This window comes from Bufo gargarizans, chromosome 7 (assembly GCF_014858855.1).
Source record: "Bufo gargarizans isolate SCDJY-AF-19 chromosome 7, ASM1485885v1, whole genome shotgun sequence".
NCBI classification, from domain to species: Eukaryota; Metazoa; Chordata; class Amphibia; order Anura; family Bufonidae; genus Bufo; species Bufo gargarizans.
The window spans coordinates 145,425,822-145,446,224 of NC_058086.1; the positions used below are offsets into that span (position 1 = coordinate 145,425,822).

The 20,403-nt window shown below is 42.7% G+C and overlaps 1 protein-coding gene across 1 annotated transcript in view; it reads right to left on the reverse strand.

Moving 5' to 3' along the window:
* Window positions 1-3,518: 3,518 nt before the first annotated feature.
* Window positions 3,519-20,403, reverse strand: part of LOC122944203 (putative ferric-chelate reductase 1) — a 44,102-nt gene continuing 27,217 nt past the window's right edge. Inside the window, exons 11-17 of the mRNA XM_044302428.1 lie at window positions 15,696-15,808; window positions 11,637-11,723; window positions 8,045-8,142; window positions 7,909-7,967; window positions 7,661-7,795; window positions 4,431-4,471; window positions 3,519-3,636 (exon numbers count right to left, since the gene is read on the reverse strand). Coding sequence (XP_044158363.1) covers window positions 3,547-3,636; window positions 4,431-4,471; window positions 7,661-7,795; window positions 7,909-7,967; window positions 8,045-8,142; window positions 11,637-11,723; window positions 15,696-15,808 — 623 coding nt within the window. The 3' untranslated portion in view covers window positions 3,519-3,546. The remainder of the gene's footprint in view (window positions 3,637-4,430; window positions 4,472-7,660; window positions 7,796-7,908; window positions 7,968-8,044; window positions 8,143-11,636; window positions 11,724-15,695; window positions 15,809-20,403) is intronic.

The following is a 20,403-nucleotide window of genomic DNA, read 5'->3' on the forward strand; positions in this document are numbered from 1 at the left end:
CTGCCTGCTCCCGGTGACCGCTTGTGTTTCAGAGCGGCTTGCGGCGCAGGCACAGGTAAGGACTTACCTCTGCATCGCCGGACTTGGGAGTGAAGATGGCAGATCGCATGTGTTCTTCGGCGAACACTGCGAACTGGCCATCACTGAACCTTAATACAGTTCCTATGTTTATGTGTTAAAGACAAAAGCAGAGTTATTAACTGTGGCATCATGTTTTGGATGTCATATAACTGTTATATTTTGAGGCAGAAAAAGATAATATGCCTTTAAGATTCATTTTGTAATGTAAGGTAAGCTCAGTGAGAGACAACAGAAAGCATAGTGTTAATTTGTTGTTGCTGGGCAGAAGTCTAGACCAATCGCAGCCAGCTTCTAACACAGCAAGAGTTTTCACCAATCACAGCCAGCCTCACATACAGCCTGTCTGGGAATTCCCCTAGCAGGAGCTGCTAGAATCATTATTCACCAGAGACAGGAGCTGAAGAGACATTCACTCCACTGAGAGCTGTGTTTTTATGGAAGCAGAGAGGCCAAAAAAGTTTCACCAAATTGCAAGCATGCAGATACAAATTGCTAATACAAATTGCAAGCATACAATTGCAAACCACAAATTTAATTTGCAAGCTACAAATTGCAAGCTACAATTGCAAACTACAAAGTTCACAATTCAAATTCCATATTGCAATCCAAATTGCATACAACCATACCAGATCATTCTCAACCAATCTGCAAATAGTTACTGTAAACTGCAAACCCAGTTTAGCCAGTAGAATTGTTAAATCTCAGATATACTTCTCAGAGAGATCATAAAGTGCTTAAATAACTTAAAGTGACCATTTTATGTTGAATGACAAGCTTGAACAGTTAAACCAAATTCTTATGCATACTGCCATTTTGTGATATCTTTTCAACACATATTTTGTACATAGACTATCTGCTGCGGAGGTTGCAGTGTTATATATGAAGAAAAATTGAAGTTAATAAAGAAGTTATTTGAAGCATTTGGTGTGCTCTTTAAAACAAACTGTTTCCATAGAATTACAGAGTAAGGTTATATGCACACAACCGTGCCGTTTTTTGCAGGCCATTGTAGAAATGCCTATTCTTGTCCGCAAAACGGATAAGAATAGGACATGTTATATTTTTTTTGCAGGGCCACGGAATGGAGCAATGGATGCGGAAGTGAATGGGTCCACATCCGAGCCACAAAAACTGCGGCTCGGATGCGGACAAAAACAACGGCCGTGTGCATGAGGCTTAATAGACAGTCTGGTTAGACTAAAAGTTAGAGATGTCAAAATTCTTCTAATGCCACAGCGCATAAGGCACTTTATAGTGCTGCGACTGCCATAATAAGGTTGTGTGCTTTCAGGAAATATATAGGTTTTGAGGGTGCACTTTGTTTTCAAAATGCATAATTTCAGGATTTTATAGGTTGTTTTTTTCTTTTAGAATTTCCAACTTAAAAACTGATTTGTGGCCTTAAGGTTAGTTTCACAATAGACAATTACCGAATTGCAGGTAAACCTTCTACAGTGAACTCATCTACTTGCCGAACTATAGAGAAACACTCTATGGCAACGAGTTGGTAAGACCATTCTTTTTTATAATTTTTGACTAGTACACGGTCTACTATATTTGTTTACATTACAGTATTTCTGTACATACACTTTTTGTTTTGTGTGGTGCCTTTGTTTTTTTTGTAATTTTTTAAACAGTCTCTTAGTAAAAGTTAGGTTTTATATGGTCCCCCTCCCGAGTGGAGGTATTTTTTATTTTGTGACTTTGGGATTCATTGCTTGGTAGCAGGAAACTGCACTCCAAGCCAGTATAATTTAGTTTCACAATAGTGTTATAACCATCCGGAAGGCTGTTGCGGCAGAGGACAAGCCTGCCGGAGTTCATTGTATACGTGTCACCACCAGACATCTGAGAAGCTCTGACAGATGCCTTTCAGAACCTCCTCCTTGAGCTTCCTTTTGTTTTGCTTTCATTTTCTCATCTCGTTAGCCTCTCTCAGCTGTCATGTAGTTGCACTGATTGCATCCCTTTAAATCCCTTCCCAGACTGCTTCACTTTGCGGTTTATATTCCTTCCTGGAGTGTGTGCATGCTGATCCTACTTCTGAGTCTTCTACAGATAAGTTTTGTTCATTCATTTGTGTTTTTCTGTTTGCTGGATCCTAGGTGACCCTGACTCCCTCCGTATCAAGTGTAGGGAACCGGTGGCCGTGTCCCCTCACTATTATAGGGTGTTCAGGTGTTATACAGTCGAGGTACGAGGATATGCGATCATCTACCATTGGGATTTTCGCATAGGCTGAGCAGTCAGGGAGAGAGCCAGGTCTGATGCAGGGCTCTCCCTTTTGTTCCTTAGTTTTGGATCCAGTGAGTCGGATATTCATTTTGTGTCTTCTAGTTTCCTGTACACCTTCCGTGACAATACGCCATAGCTGGAAAGGGCCGGAGCTCTGCCAGGTCTGTTGACTATAATGGAACCCGGTGGGAATCTGGCCTGTTTCAGACATTAGCTTGCAGTAGTTTTCATCCACCCGAATCCCAGTAGTAATGCCGGACACAGGCCAGGTCCCATTATAGTCAATGGGTTCCATTGTGGAAAGGCAGTACACGATTTACTCCGGCAGGCTGTTCCTTTGCCAGAACAGTATGCTGGGTGGTTTAAAGCTCGTGTGAAACTAACCTTACAGTTTTGGTGACTTTATGAAGATGTGTAAATGTAAGTAGTATGAATGAACTCTGCCTGTATTGAACTTTTATTTTTAGGAGGTGTGGTGTGCATAACTTTATACTTGGGTCACACTTTTACCCACTAATATCCACTTTTTATGATAGCAGTTTGATGCAAAATTTCACAAAGGTAGCATATTGACAATGTGCCATGGTATACAAAATATATAGGTATGGTTGGTTAGTATGGCCTCAGTTATGACTTTTCCCCAAGCAGCATGTTACTACTGTGTCCTGTGCCACTTGGGGACATTTCAACACTGAGGTCAAGGATTGGCTAAAGTAGTGCACATAACTCCACCTACGTATGTACAGTACTGGGACTGAAAGCATTGCTGAGAGGAGCATCTGTGCTAAAACTAACCAGTAAGGAGCAGGTAAGGGAATTTCTTTAGGTTGGGCACAGTACTGGACAAATGTTCCCTAAAGCTGAAATACCCCTTTAAAGCTAACCTGTAGCAAAATTATGTTCTAAATGTATATCCTGCAAATGAAAGCATGACAAGGAACAGTAATGAATGTACAATAAAACAGTTACAATATTTTACCCAATATACAGTAGATACCACAGATAACCATGGTAAGTAACATTGAGCTGTTCTGTTTTGTGAGCAGATATTTGAAGTTTTTGCTAAAGTTAGGAATATTTAGTCCACTAAACTTGTGCACGATTGATAAGAACGAATAATGGAAAGTACCACCATATTATTTCATCTTCAGGCCTCTTGATACAAAGCATATACAGTAATTGTGAAATGTGCATGGGTCCTTCATGTGCTCAATCTGATTATTATCTCTCCTATGACAGTCCAATTCCCACAAGCAATGTAATCAGGAATGCCAGGTTCCCACACAGGTAGATAATTAGCAGATAAACCTCTGATTTCACCTGAAATAAAGAAAGGGAAATGAAATTCAAAGAGAAAAAACAAAACAAATACAGCATAAGGGCTCATGCACACGACCGTGGTTTTGGTTTGTGAGTCAGATGCGGACCCATTCACTTCGACGAGGCCGCAAAAAATGGTGACAGCACTCCATGTGCTGTCCACATCCGTATGTCCGTTGTATCCGCTTAAATATAGAATATGTCCTATTCTTGCCCGTATTACTACCGACAAGGATAGGATTGTTCTATTATGGGCTGGACGTTCCATTCTGGTCATGTGCATGAGCTCTAATACATAGAGATAATAGATTAAAGAGAGTCCATCAGCGTTCCTGGCATGTCTGTTTTTGTAAATGCTTCCATTCTCCTTTAACCCCATTCCGACATCTGCCGCAAATGGGCGGGCCGAGTAGATAGGTTATAATAGCGTGTCACCTGGCTAACAGAAGCCATCAAAGAATACACCATTGTATAAGGGTCCATTCACACGTCCGCGGATCCGCAAAACACGGACATCGCCGGCACTTAATAGAAAATGCCTATTCTTGTCCGCAATTGCGGACAAGAATAGGAAATATTCTATTTTTTTGGGGATCGGAATTGTGGACCCGGAAGTGCGGATCCGCAATTCCGGATCCGGGCAGCACATCGAAATGAATGGGTCTGCAATTCCGTTCCGCAAAATGCGGAACGGAATTGTGGACGTGTGAATGGACCCTTTAAGCTGTATTCTTTGATAGCTCCTAATTGTGGAATAATACTAAACGTAACAAAGCTTATTTGCTAATTATTACCGAGGCTTCTTTGCTTTCCTTGTCTGCTAATTTATTCATTTCTAAAGATAAAGAAAAAAAGAGACATAGAATTTTAAATCATGGTTAGTAGGTAACTTTTCAAGCCTGGCCTGGATTTGATACATCTTATACTTAAATGTGAAGTTAAAAAAGTTGTGTTGGTGAATGAAATGCAGACCAATATCTGGTTAAACTCTACTAATAAATTTGAAGCCTTCAGTAGAATACCTTCAGTATTCCACTAAAGAAATCCTTTATTTATACAATCACATGGCGCGGTTGTGCTGCAATTGCGATGAGCATCATGTCACCGTAAGAGCCACAGAGAGCTCCAATTAACTAATTAGGACCGCACCGTTTAGTCAGTCTGCATTGTTAATGGCTCCACAGATCACACAATACGGCCATGCAGACCAACTAAAAAGTGCAACCCTAATTACTTAGTTGGTGCTCACTGTGACTCATATGGCCACATGGTACTTGATTGCACCTTGGCTACATAGCAACCACGGCACGACTGCACAGTTTGGTTGCGCCCCTCGGATATGGGAGATCAGTAAGTAAAATCAAGTTTAAACATGGCTGCTCTATGCTTTTTGCTAACTTTCTTTACTTGTAGGCTGCAAACTTTATTACTATTATAAGGGCACTATAGGAGCAGACAGGGATTGCTGGAGCTCTTCTCTTTCCAACTGTTGACTTTATGTGCAGGAGAAGATGGCCCAGCCACACATTCAGGTTTCTGTATGCAGTTTTGGAAGCCAAAACCCAAAATGGATCATAAAGAGAGAGAGTATAAAGGACAGTGTCACGAGTTAGAGATCCAGGAACAGACCTCTGCGTCATCAAGCAATAATCAAACGGAAATCAGGTACCGACACACAGGAGTTTATTGCACAAACAAAAGACCAGGGAAGGCAGCACAGACAAAACATGAGCTCTATGTACCGTCAGCACAGTGGGAGAAAACTCCCACCGCGCCACTGTCTAGTAATACTCCAGAGGGGCATGACTAAGCAACTCCTGGTATTCACTAGGGCCACTGATGGTAGGGTTAGGCTTTGCAGCAGGAAGTTGCCAGGGTCCACTTCAGAGCGTAAACTAGACAGTGACAGCAAGAACGACCGGACAACAGGTACCAGAAGGTACTGGCGGTACATAGGCAAACATAACATAGACAGGCACATACAAACAAGGCAACTAGTAACACAAGCAGGAGTACATCGCAAGGAACCAGGAGTGGCAATGAGCAGAGAAGGACTTGCTCCACCAGAAGTAAACTGCATGGCCTTGCCCATGGCACTCTGCAGCAAAGAAAGCTACAGCAAGGACTTGCTGAACAGAATAACCCCTAACGCAGAAACAGAACCCTCCATACGGAGGAACGAATATGAAATAGGGGAAGACAGGTACGAAACAAGACAAATCAGGGCAGAGGAATAAAGAAATAATAATACACACAGGGGAACTCAAACATAACTGGCAACCCTGATAAGAGAAACACAGGAGAAAGGACGACAATGAGCAAGAAGGCGAACTCACAGAACATATACTGACACGGATCCCATGGGTCAGCAGCATAGGAGACAAAGTACAAACAAAGAGAAGGACAAGACAAACACACACTAGAAGAGCTGACCCAGAACTAAGGGAAATTCAGCCAAATATACAGATTCAATCAGTGCAGCAGAGAGGCCACACCCATGGAGCAGACATAGAGGATTAACTCCTAATAGGCACACAGGGGAGTTAACCCATAAAGAACCACAAACAACACACAGGAACAGAACTGCAGCGAGAGCAAAGACAGAAGGTCACAGCCAGAGGTAACGGCTGTGACAGACAGATACTAAGTCTCTGTTTTGAATCCACTCCTGGTTTTGTCTTCCAAAACTACATCAGGAATCCTGATCATCTGGACATACCCATATTGCTAAATTAACTTGAATATAGTTTCTGGACAGGGAACTACAAGATGTGTGTCTGTAGAGGGAACTTGCAGGTCACTAAAGTAATTTGAATACAGCAGCATTGCAACATTGTCACTTCAACTGTGAGCTACCAGGCGTGTAGAAATATCTTTTATATGGTGGTCATCTTCCTGTTAGCGAATTAGGAAAGAGAGGTCAGAAACATAAACAGCTAGACTTTAAAGAGTTAGGCTAGTTTCACTTCTGCGGCAGAGCTTCCCGCAGGCTGGTCCTGGAGAGAGCAGCCTACTGGAGTTCTCTTGATTGAGCACTGCCGGGTACTGCTGCCTGCCCACTGGATCCCATTGACTATAATGGGGTCCGGCAGAGATCCGGACATCACCTGGCAAAAACCACTGCACTCAGCAGTTTGTGTCTGGCCGATTCCCGGCATTCTCTGCCACAGATGTGAAACTAGCCTAACTATACTTCACATACAGTCTATGAGGCTGTCTTCACTTCCGTCTTCAGCACCAAAGAGACAGCGTTCAGTGAGCACTTTTAACTCCTCGTTTTAGAAATCATTTTGAGCCTCAGCTGTTGGACCCCCATCGATCAAAACTTTGATGTATCAGTATCTCATATCAAAAGTTGATGTAAAATGTAGATACTCTTTAAAGGTAAACGCTTAAAGAGTCTATATGCAAGTCACAAATATGTTCTTATTAAAAATTCTCTGCCTGTGTCTAACTTTGTTAAGTGCTGCCCCCTTGTTTGGTCTCCTTGGACCACACAGAGATCCCACCTTGAAATGGCCTATAATGAAGGTTCATGTGATCTGATCCCTCTATCAATCTCCACTGAACAATGCTTCCCAGGGGACACTAGAACATGCATTGTGTGAGGATGCTGATGGACGTAGCTGGTCACATGACCCTCTATCATGGCCTTCTCAAGATGGGAGTTCCATGTGGTCTGAGGAGGATGCTTCACTTTTAAAAGGGAAGCATTTAACCAAGCAACACATTGGAACAGAACTTTTATTAGTAACTGATTAATATCAGATCAATGGGGGTCTGATACCTCACACCCTTGCTGATCATTTGTTCGGGAGTAGCTCCAGCGCTGGGTCTACATGTTTTATCAAAACTATAGTACCTAATGATCTAAGAGAACTGTGAAGTTTTCCCACTGGAAGTAGAGTTTAATAGCTGGATTTTCTAGTACATAATGAGTTGTCAAATTGTTCCATGATTTCCACTAGATAACATAAATAAATAAAATAGAGAATAATAGTTACTTTAAATGCAATTTGGTTACCTTTCCTGGCTAGATAAGCATTGATCTCAAAGCAAATGACGGTTAAAGCTCCCCAGCCAACAAAGCCTCCCATGACTTTAACCATCCATCCGAGTCTCTGATCGATGAACTGAAAGCCCAGGAAAAGATTTGCCACTGTAAGAGATCAGTAATATTAAGAGTTGCCATTCTTCTTCAGAGCCTTTATTTGTTACAAATTTCAGCTCTCATAGCTATATCTTTGCCATAGGAAAAGGTGAAACACGCACCTGCCAAGACTTTCATCACCAGGGCATTGGCTACATGAAACCAATAAAAAATGTATCTCCTAATAGAACAGGAAGGAAATAAAATTATAAGCATGGACCCAGAAGAAGCCCTGTCCTCACATAGTTCATAACTTACTGCTTGCTCTCTGGTGAAGGTCGAAAAAAGGCAATTATGGGTTGGAAAAAGGCCAGAATCATCACAATGCACCCAAGAATAGCATGAGTGCTGACATACTGAAAATAAAAAAAGAAATAAAATAATTGAAAACTAGAGGTCACATGTGTTGTATATTCTGCAAACAGATTTGCACATTTTATGAAATTGTCAGTTTCCACCTCATATGGATTTGTACAGCCAGTATTAAATTCGATGGGAAGGTGTATGCATCTCTATACAGAAAGCTCCCCCTAGTGGTAGCAGAAGACAGCAGTTTATCGTTTAATCTGGTTCTTCCACAACAGCAAGATCTGAATGGTAAACGTTTACATGTGGATGCCTGATAATAAGCATTATTCACCATGATCTGCAGCTACACCATGATCTTCTTACCGGGTCCCTGCTAGTTGCTGCTTCCTAGTCTGGCTTGTCATGCAAGAAATGCCTGGAGATGCCTGTATAAACAGTCACTGGCTGCATTGGGTCACTAAGAAGTGACGACCAGCCAGGACCTGGTAAGTGATGTATCAGCAGTGGTGGAGGATCAGTGAGGTGAATAATGTTTATATTTGTTTAACCCACATTGCCCCATATATAGAAAATGTATTCTGTATCAAAAACCCTTTGAAGGGATACTTCCACCAGAAAGAGGTATTTTTTTTAACTCCATATTCATAGAACAATAGTTTTTCCTTTACGCTGAAAATGAAATGCTTATCCCGGTTGTTACAAGTTATCTCCAATGCACGGGATAGGGGATAATGATCGGCGGTGCCCCCCTAATAATGAGGCCCCCCATACCGCTTGGACCTCCTTGAAATGAATGGAGCGGCAGGTCGAGCATGCAAAGTGGTGCTCCATTCATATCTCGGCCAATAAATATTATTTTGATTTGGAATGACTGGACTATTTAGGGTACTTGCTGAAAATTTAAATCCAGTAATAATTCAGTGTTTTTAGTGTTGTGTGTTTAATCAGGTTCCCTTTGTTTAACCTGATATCATGTTTGTGGTACTGGGAGTTAAACCTGCTCCACTGTAAATGAATGGTGCAGGTTTAAAGCTCTTCCTCCTGCAATCTAGTCCATGGGAGAAGACAGAAGTGGATTATTCCCGCTTCTGCCTTCTCTTTTTTAGGGCATACTGGAAGCGGTGGACCCAGATGATCTCTGATGTCACCATGGGGGCTGTTTTCCCTGTAGCTGAGTCTCCTATATGAAAACTGAAAATGCCATTAGAAAAACTATGCCTGCATCCACACCCCAAAAAATTACTAATAAACAGCCCAATGTGTCACAAAAAAGGAAAAACACTGCAAAATGATTTAGATAGCTTAACAACAAAAAATAAAAAATAGGGCTGTAAAATCCCACAAGTGTTAAATTACAAACATAAATGTCAGGTCATTAAAGGGCACTAGGTTGGGTCTAGGGACTGCAATACATACCTTTTGTAAAGATTTTACTACCAAGTGTAGCGTGAATATGAACATTTATTCTGTCAGATTCTGCTCCTTAACCCCTTGGATACCGGATGTTTAATTTTTGCATTTTCATTTTTCTTCGCGGAGCCATAACTTTTTTATTTTTCCGTTCACATAGCTAGCTGTATGAGGACTTGTATTTTCTAATGCCACCATTTAATATGGCATATAATGTAGTTGGAAGCGGTAAAAGAATCCCAAAAGGGGTCAGTAATTCCAAAACTGACCTGTGCCCTTCATTCTCTGGGTCAGTACGATTACTACAATACCACATATGTGTAGGTTTTGGTGTTTTAATACAGAAAAAATAAAAAAAAACTTAGAAAAAATATGTTTTTTTACATCATCATATTCTGGCTCCAATAACTTTTTTTTATAGTTATGTCTACTGAGTTGTGTGTGTGTGGGGGGAGGGCTTATTTTTTTGTGGGACGATCTGTAGTTTTTTTTTTATACCATTTTGGAGTGTGTGTCACTTTTTGATCACATTTTATTCAATTTTTTGGGGGTAAGTGAAGCGATAAAAAAATGGTTAATCTGCCATTTTTCTTTTTTCCCCTTACACCATTCGCCGTAGGGGATAAGTATTTTTATATTTTAATAGTACGGGCATTTTAGGACGTGGCAATGCCTACGATGTTTATATTTTTTATTGTTTAAGTATTTAGCCCCTCTAGGAGGCTACAATATTCACTAGCTTAGGCCTCCTGCACACAAACATGTGTGCCCCTTTGCCGTATTGCGGACTGTATTTGCGTGTCCGCAATACATGTGTGCCGTTCCGTGGGCTGCAGATGCGGAACAGAAGCACGGAACAGAACCCTACGGAAGCACGACGGAATGCTTCCGTGGGGTTTCGTCCCGTACTTCCGTTCCTCAAAAAGATAGAACATGTCCTATCGTTTGGTAGAACAGCCGAATCACGGACCCATTAAAGTGAATGGGTCCTCGATCTGCTGCGGCTGCCCCATGGACGGTGTTTGTGCATTGCGGCCCGCAGCACGACCACTGGGTGCACACGTTCGTGTGCAGGAGGCCTTATACTGTAGTTCCATAGAACTACAGTGTAAGCTGAATTTGCCATTATCCTATGTTGACCTGCCACCATCAGGCCAACATAGGAACTGCAGTTGTAAGACATGGGTCTCTTCAGAGAGAGTCAGCATATTAGATTGAAGGACTAGCTTCCCCGATAGCTGCACAGGGGAGCCTGTCTTAACCTGGAAGCGTGTGCTTCTGGGTTTTTCGCTATTTAGATGCCCTGGTCGCACCTGACCATAGCATCTAAAGGGACACCTATTAAAATGTGGCCTTAAGTGCATATAGATGACTGCAGGTGCACATTAAGAACAATATACACCGATAAAACAGAAATAGCACACTGCTTCTAAAAATCCATAAAAGATATATCTTTATTTAGTTAACATAAAATTTTAAAGACATGTATATGGTTTTGCTATTTGAAGCCACAAGGAGGTGTAAAGATATGGTCATATTACAAATATTGCAAAATGTAAATGGTATAAACAATACAAATATAAATTATTCCATTTACAATATTTGTAATATAATATGTAATATGGAAATCACTGACCAAAACACTGACATGTGAACTAATCCATACAGTGGTGTCTGAGTTAAATAAAAGCTTAGAAAGTGGCTGTAAATGTGATAAAATAATAAAAGAAGTGATAGCACTTTTCTCCCCTGCCACTTCTAGTATCGCGCTCTGGTCCTCCTCGCCACTGTTCGTGGATGCAGAACTGATGTTCCATGCACACCACATCACTGCTGTAGCCAATCATTGTCCTCAGCAGTCACATCCTGTATACTGCTGAGGCCAATGATTGGCTGCAGGGTTACCTGTGTGGATGGAACGCCACCACTGCAGCTAGTAGGATGAGTTCAACGGTGTAGGACGGGAAAGCTATACTGGAAGTGACGGGAGAAAAGCGGTAAGTTGCTTCCCTTGTTATTTTATCACATATACAGCTAGCGCCTTAGTTTTTTATTTAACTCACACAACCCCTTTAGCATGCATATGCTGAATTTATGCTATCAGTAATATCAAAATAATGTTACTACTTACGTACACCCATCCTTTAGCTTGTACAAATGATAATACAAATGCCACTATTGTTGCAGCCACTGTCAAAACCATGAACACTAGGTGAGCCTGCAATTTAATAATAACACATGTTCACATTCTTTGGTATCAGTTATAGCAAGGAGTAAACACTGTAAAATATACATTGAAAATGACTTCACATAATCTCTAAGAAAAATTAGTATATTTAGGTAAAGTTGGAGATGTGGGTCAGGGTTTTAAGAATGCTTTAACAAATTGTGGATCTTGGTGGTACTTGTTCTCCTAGTGGTGAGCACCTAGTAGACATAAGGAATCTTATAGGCCAGGCAATGCTGAGGTAAGAAAAAGGCATTCAAATTAGCTCTCTTTCCAAAAGAAAAAAGAGCTGTGCTTCTGGTGCCACCAGTTGGAGGGTATGTACCTATCCTATAAGTCAATGTTCAACCTTTTAACTAGTTCAAGACCTGGCCATTTAACTACCTACCCTGCCAGGCTAATTTCTGTATTCAAATTTTTTTTTCTAGCACATACATTTTTGAAAGTCATAACTTCTTTTTTTCATTCGGTTATGTAAATAATTTGGGACTTTATTTTTATGTTATTTTTATTTTAGTATCTTTTTTGTTTTCATTTTTTTATGACTAGGAAATTGAAAAAAGGGAGGAAAATAGCTTTTCAAATTCTTTTAATTTTTTTTGTAGAACATCATATATTTTTTATTTTATCCCCTTCCATAACAATCATTTTTATATATGGTATGTATGGGTTATGGTTGATGGGTGTGGGGCTATAAGCTTCAGTGTGGCATGTAGTTGTTTTTTTTTTTTTTTTGTTTTTTTTTTCAGTTTTACACTTTGTTGCCCCCATAAGGTCATACAGAACCTTTTGGGGACATTCAACTTTACATTTTTTGTTTTGTTTATAGTGCTGATTTCTCCTGTAGCTGGGGCTGGCATATTAGCCCCATTTACAGGGAGGAATACAGCCCCAAGGGAGGTTGTACATGGTGCTACAACCTCACTGCAGAGCTGATCTCATGGTCCCCGGCAATACATGACCGGGTTCCTGCAGTGATCGGGCACGCACAGCTCTTCTGCCTGATTAGCATGACGTACTCAGGGGCGGACTTACCACCTGTGCAGCGCGTTTGGCTGCACAGGGGTTCAGTGCGGGAGGGGGTGCCCGTGAGAGGTTTGGAGACAGGGCACAGGGAGATCAGCACTTCCATTGTGGAAGCGCCCATTTCTATATTCATCCGTATCGCCGTCCTCAGGACAGCAATACAGATGGATGCTGTGGCGGGGCAAGGGAAAGGCATGCCTGAGCCGTACAAAGTGGGACACAGGCTAGAAGAGGCCTGCACCGCTTCACTGACAGTATGAGTTTATTTTTTTATTAACACTATGCTGTTGCCCACATGGGGGGAGAGGAGCACTATGGAGGCATCTACTATGGGGAATTATTTACTGGCACAGATGGGGGGGAGCACTATGGGGAAATCTACTAGGGGGCATTATTTACTGGCAGACATGGGGGGAGAGGAGCACTATGGGGGTATCTACTAGGGGTCATTATATACTGGCACACATGGGGGAGCACTATGGGGGCATCTACTAGGGGCCATTATATACTGGCACACATGAGGGGAGAGGAGCACTATGGAGGCATCTAATAGGGGGCAATATTTACTGGCACACCGGGGGGAGAGGAGCACTATGGGGGCATCTACTGGGAGCCCTATATATTAGAATTATACTGGCACTATGGGGGGAGAGGAGCACTATGAGGGCATCTACTGGGGGCCAGGGCCGGCGCTACCATAAGGCAGGCCAAGCGGCTGCCTTAGGGCGCGCCCTGCGCAGGGCGGAAGAACGGAAGAATGAATGAATGCCTTTTTTTTGCACTTGCTTGTGCTGCAGCGCCGCCGCCGTCAGTGAACCTGCCCGCCCCCAGCCTGCGTGTGCCGGCCGGCAGCTGCGGCGCTCGTCATAGTCAGGGCAACATTACCACCCGTCCCCAGCCTGCGTGCGTCGGCCGGCGGCGCTCATCGTAGTCAGGGCAACAGTACACAACACAGTCACCTGCAGAGGGGGCGTGACTGGTGTGAGAGCGGCACGGCGGCGGCGGGTAGCGCAGGTACCATAGGCGAGGCTCGAGCTGACTGATTGTGTCTGAGTCAGACACAGGCAGCCGCGCCCGCCAGTAAGATGAGAGCAGATGATTCAGATCAGAGTCAGACGCACACTGGCCCTCTGGCAGCCAGCAGCAGCAGGAGACGTGGTCAGGACAGGACAGGTCAGGACTTGTTAGGGTAGGCGTAGGTCTGAATTGAATTTTTAATGCTATTTTATAATAATTAATATCAGATCATTTGTTTTAAAATTAATTAAAAATGATGAGATGAGCGCCCATGAGCAAAAAGCGCTAGGCTAGCGCACACACTGACTAGCGCCAGAGCAGAGGCGCTCAGGCTTAGCATGGCATCAATGATGTGTTTAATAAAATTAATTACAAAACAATCATTAATATTGGGGGGGTCACACACCCCGCCCCCCCCCCCCTAATATTAATTATTGTTGTTTTGTAATTAATTTTTTTAAACACATCATTGATGCCGTGCTAAGCCTGAGCGCCTCTGCTCTGGCGCTAGTTTGTGTGACCGTGACATGATGGAGGGCGGGCAGGGGGGACAATGTAAATGTCTGTACTCTGAGTATGCCACTGTATGTGACATGGGAATGGGGCCAGGCCACCAGGAAGGGTCGGGGGGGGGGGGGGGGAAATGTTCCATGGGGGGGTAAAATGGTAAAATGTGACACAATAGGGGGTAATGATGTGATCATGGATGGGGCCAGAGCCGTCCGTCAGGGGGGGGATTAAGTGCCATGGGGGGGGGGAGAAATGTGACACAATAGCCTATTGTGTGTCACATTTCTCCCCCCCATGGCACATCATTCCCACCCCTCCCGCCCGGTCGGCCCTGGCCCCATCCATGATCACATCATTACCCCCTATTGTCAATAGGGGGTAATGATGTGATCATGGATGGGGCCAGGGCCGTCCGGGCGGGGGTTAATGATGTGATCATGGATGGGGCGCGGGAAAGGGGGGGGGGGGGCGCTAAAATGTAGCTTCGCTTGTGTTGGCAAAAATCCTTGCACCGGCCCTGCTGGGGGCCCTATATATTGTCATTATATACTGTAACACATGGGGGGCACTATGGAGAAGTGGGGGAGAGGAGCACTATGGGGGCATCTACTGGGGGCATTTTATACTGGCAAAAACTATATGTGCAATAAGGGGGTGGGGATGAGTACTATAGGGGCATTTTATACTGGCACACATTATGGGGACACTATGGGGAAGGGGGAGGAGCACTATGGGGGCATCTACTGGGAGCACTATATAGGAGTATTTTATACTGGTGCAAATTATGGGGCACTTACCCTGTATGTTTTGTATTGCTGTATGTAATGTTAGGAGGGAATGGATTAGGTTGAGAATTTAGCATGGGGGTGGGGGGGACCAGACACATTCTTTGCACAGGGGCCCACTGCTGTCTGTGTCCTCCCCTGGATGTACTATTATGTCAATTTGCGGGAAGTCACTTTCCGCTGTGATGTAATAGTACATCACATATCAGGAAGGAATTAAGATTTGAGTATTGCGTTGTTTTTTTAAAACTCTTAAACACCTATTGCAGCGATTTTCACACATTATCATTACTTGCTGTCCCAGTGGAGAGCAAAATCTAAATTCCCTATAGTATATCTTAGGAGTGTGGGAGGAAACCGGAGTATCTGGAGGAAACCCACGCAAACACGGGGAGAATATACAAACTCCACGCAAATGATGTTCTTGGTCAAATTGGAACCCAGAACCCCAGGGCTGTAAGGCATTAGTGCTAACCTCTGAGCCACCGTTCTGCCCCACCGAATATTTATCTATCTATCTATCTATCTATCTATCTATCTGTCTGTCTGTCTATTAATCATGCAATATGGGACATGATTATAAATATCACATTATGGTACATGATATGGTGTGGCTTTACATTACCTGGAACCAAAGTGCTTTGCCCAAAATTGGTTTCTTTGCAGCAGTTTTGAAATATCGAGCAATAATCATCCCTAAACTTCCTGTAGTCATCCAAGCAATAAGCATGAGGGCCCCTGCAAACGTGAAAGGATGCGATATCATATCACTTAATGTACAATTCTGTCACACAATTTTTAGCTATGTATTGAAACGTTATGTATGAACTGTCACTTATGCACAAAAGACATGTGTGTGCAGAGCAGGATTTTAGAGCAGCACTAGCTAAATGTGCTGTTTGGTCTTTAAGGGAACCTACCACCATGAAAATGCAAAGTAATCTTGAGGCAGCATGTTATAGAGCAGGAGGAGCTCAGCATACTGATATATAGTTTTATAGGAAAAAATTCAATATAAACTGGAATTTACTCACTTATAACTATGCTTATTCTGGCTTTAAAGTCATAGAGGCGGTCTTATCAGTGATTGACAGCCTTTCCTCTATGACTGTGCATACAGAGATAGCTGTCAATCACTGATAGGGCCGCCTCCTGGACTTCAAAGCCCAGAATGAGCAGAAATAATGAATGTAATAAATTACAAGTTTTACTGAATCTTTTCATGTGAAACCATACAGTAATTTGCTCAGCTCCTCTTCTATAACATTCTGCCTGCAGCTCAGACACCATGTTCAATGTGACAGGTTCCCTTTAAAGGTCCCCACAATATGTTGGGTTGCCACCACTAGTCTAGAGTCTAATGATCTGTTAGTGTTAGTCATTCATATCTGATGCTCTTTAATAATAGTATAGACTCTGGATTCACAGTGACAGGCTTGTATATTCATGCACGAGAGTGTGACTATAAAATTAATGTAAGGGGTTCCCATATTAGGGCAGTGTCCATATGTCATAACAAGGCATATGGACACCATCGAGAGGGGGGTCTTAAGCAGGAAAACCTGCTCCTTTATAATATCCTACAGAGAATGGAAAGCCACTCTGTGACTTGAATGACCAGCATATAATGCTATATTCCTCCTGCAGCAGGAGGAACAGCTAGTCACTGGGGACGAGAAGCCAGACCTATGGCCATCAGTCAGCTTCTGTTTGAAAAGGGGTTGTGTTCGTGGCTAACTCCTTTATTTGTTTTTTGCTTTAGAACTAGTATTATAATCTCAATTAAAAGGGTTATCGAGAAATGGATAATGATGACCTATCCTAATTATAGGTTATCATTATCACATCGGCGGGAGTCCAAGCACACCTGCAGCTGTCAATGGAGCTGTTACCAGATAACCCCTTTAACCACTTCACATCTTGTCCATTTGCCCCCTTCCTGACCAGGCCTAATTTTGCCAATCTTACATATCTCACTTTATGTGGTAATAACTTTGGAACGCTTATCCAAGCCATTCACAGATTGTTTTCTCGTGACACATTGTACTTTATGCTAGTCATAAATTTGAGTCAATATATTTCACCTTTATTTATGAAAAAATCCCAAATTTACCCAAAGTTTTGAAGAATTAGCAATTTTCTAAATTTCAATTTATCTGCTTTTAAAACAGAAAGTCATACCTCATAAAATATTTATTACTTAAAATTCCCCATATTAGAAGCAATTCTTAAAATTTTTAAGAAAATTGCCAAAACCCACTTTTTAAGGACCAGTTCAGTTCTGAAGTCACTTTGTGGGGCCTACGTAGTGGATACCCCCATAAATGACCCCATTGTAGAAACTGCACCCCACAAGTTACTGAAAAGCGATTTTACAAACCTTGTTAACCCTTTAGGCTTTCCACAAGAATTAAAGGAATTTTTAAATTTCACTTTTTTGACAGATTTTCCATTATAATCAAATTTTTACTAAAGAGCTGGTTGTTACGGACGCGGCGATACCGAATATGTATACTTTTTTTTATTTATTTCACTTTAACAAAATATTAGCATTTCTGAAACAAAAAGAAAATTAAAGTTTCAGTTTTTTTTTTATGGTGTTTATCGGACTGGGTCGATCATGTGATATATTTATAGAGCTGATCGTGACGGATGCGGCAATACCAAATGTCTATTTTATTTAATTTTTTCTGTTTAAAAAAAATATATATTCTTTACATGGGGAATTTTTTTTTTACATGTGAAACCTTTTTTTATTTTTAACACTTTATTTTATTTTTACACTTTGCAAGACCTCACTGTTGATTTCTCCTGTAACTGGGGCTGACATAGTAGCCCCAGTTAAATGAGAAATACACCCCCCAGAGAGGCTGTACAGCGCAATACAGCGCTGTCCAGCCTCAGTGCAGGGCTGATCGAGGTTTCTGAAAGACCTCACAGCTCTTGCACTCTCCGGCCCTGGCGATCACATGACCGCCGGGCCGGAACTGGAAGCGCATAGTGCTTCCTGCTCTGTATACACAGTGCTCGGGAGCACTGTGTATATATCGATCTAGAAGGCAGGGACACCTGGGCACTGTCCCTGCCTTCTCTAAGGGTTGCCCTACTATCACTGACAGCGGGCAGCCCGATCAGCGTGCAGCTGCGATCTCTGAATGGACGTTTTAAAACGTTCATTCAGAGATAGAGAACCACCTCCCGGACGTTTATATTCTATGGGCGGATGGGAGGTGGTTAACAATTGATTGTCCCTCTATCAAGTGGATAGTGGCTATAAAAAGAGCATCTCTCTATGTGGAGGTCCTAACAACTCCATGCATTTCATGAACATACCATTGATTCATTGGGCACCATATACATATAATGTTTAATTATTCCTGTGGTGACACTGAGAAGAAGCAGCAGTGGAAACACCTGTGATCAACTACTGTAATTATTTGGGGACCTTTCTTACAAAAAGTGATTGTCTCCTTTTTGACTATTATTCATATTTATTATCACTCCTATAAACAATATATGTAAGGCTACTTTCACACTAGCGTTCGGGTTTCCGTTCGTGAGCTCCGTTTGAAGGAGCTCACGAGCGGACCCGAACGCAGCCGTCCAGCCCTGATGCAGTCTGAATGGAGGCGGATCCGCTCAGACTGCATCAGTCTGGTGGCGTTCAGCCTCCGCTCCGCTCGCCTCCGCACGGACAGGCGGACAGCTGAACGCTGCTTGCAGCGTTCGGGTGTCCGCCTGGCCGTTCGGAGGCGTGCGGATCCGTGCGGATCCGTCCAGACTTTCAATGTAAGTCAATGGGGACGGATCCGTTTGAAGATGCCACAATGTGGCTCAATCTTCAAGCGGATCCGTCCCCCATTGACTTTACATTGAAAGTCTGGACGGATCCGTACTAGGCTATTTTCACACTTAGCTTTTTTTTGCTAAAATAATGCAGACGGATCCGTACTGAACGGAGCCTCCGTCTGCATTATTATGATCGGATCCGTTCAGAACGGATCCGATTGAACGCTAGCCGAACGCTAGTGTGAAAGTAGCCTAAAGGGATAAAACTGGATTTACACAGACCAACTAAACAGCAGATTGTCAGGAAGGAACGCTCTTTCCCGGCAGTTGGCTGCTCGTTCAGTGAAGGAGACAGCTGCATTTAGATGTAGCTATCTCCTTCATTGTATGAGGACAGGGGCTCTCTATTGTGATCCCTCGTCTTCATACAGATTCATGGTTTCTGATCAGCAGATCGCTGTTTAGATAGCACGATCTGCTGCCCGGAAGCCATGATCTGAGGTGCCTGCATGAACTACAGGAACACCCGATCAACTATCGTTTTGGTCATTTATCGGGTGATTGGCTGCACATTTATATGGTTGTTCCAGATAATCTGCCTGATTCTCGGGCTGTATAAATGCACCTTAAACATGAAAACTCAAGTTTGAGCGTAGCTAAGCATATCTCACCCTCATCATATTATTTAAATTAAGATATTGTATTATATTTTTTGTTTTAACACAACAAAATATGAACAGTAATAATCCACCCCCTTATCTTATTAACACTACGAATGTTCAGACTTATGCTGCGATTTGCGGGTTCCTTGCAATCAAGGGCAGATCCAGATGTTCCTGAGGCTTCATAAATATGTTTATTTGCAGTCACCATAGGAGAGCACACTGGCAACAATTCATACTGCTCCACATAATAATAACAAGATAAAGTGCAAGTGCAATTATGTCAGTATAATAAATCGTCAAAGCAGAATATATTACCCATACTGTGCCTCCTCCGGGATGGCACCAACCCTGATACGCGTTTCGGCGAACCTTCATCCCCAGATATGTTGGGAAATCTACTGTGAAGGGGGCACATATCTTGGCATATCTACTGTGAGGGGGCATATATCTTGCCACATGGGGGCTCATTGAGACTTTATCGCCCAAGGGCCCACATGAACCTGGAGCCGGCCCTGCATGGGTCTTCCGTATTCCAGTGGCACTGCTAGGCTCAAAATTAGTTTCATGAGAATCTCCTACCAATGGTCCATGAAAAACACAGACTAAACCCAGATGGTATCCATGTTGTGTCCGTGGTTTTCATGAACCATAGACCATGATGTGAGTGAGGGATCTGTAATCACAATAGGGCATACTTCAGTGGAAAACCACTGACGTGTTAATACACACATTAAAATGAATGGGTACGTGTGCTGACCATAAAGAACATGGACAGCACACGTCCATGAGTCACTGATGTGTGAAGGAAGCCTTAATCATTTATAATTGTATTGCATGGCAGAGTGGTCAGACATCAGAGCCTGGTTGCGACAACAACCT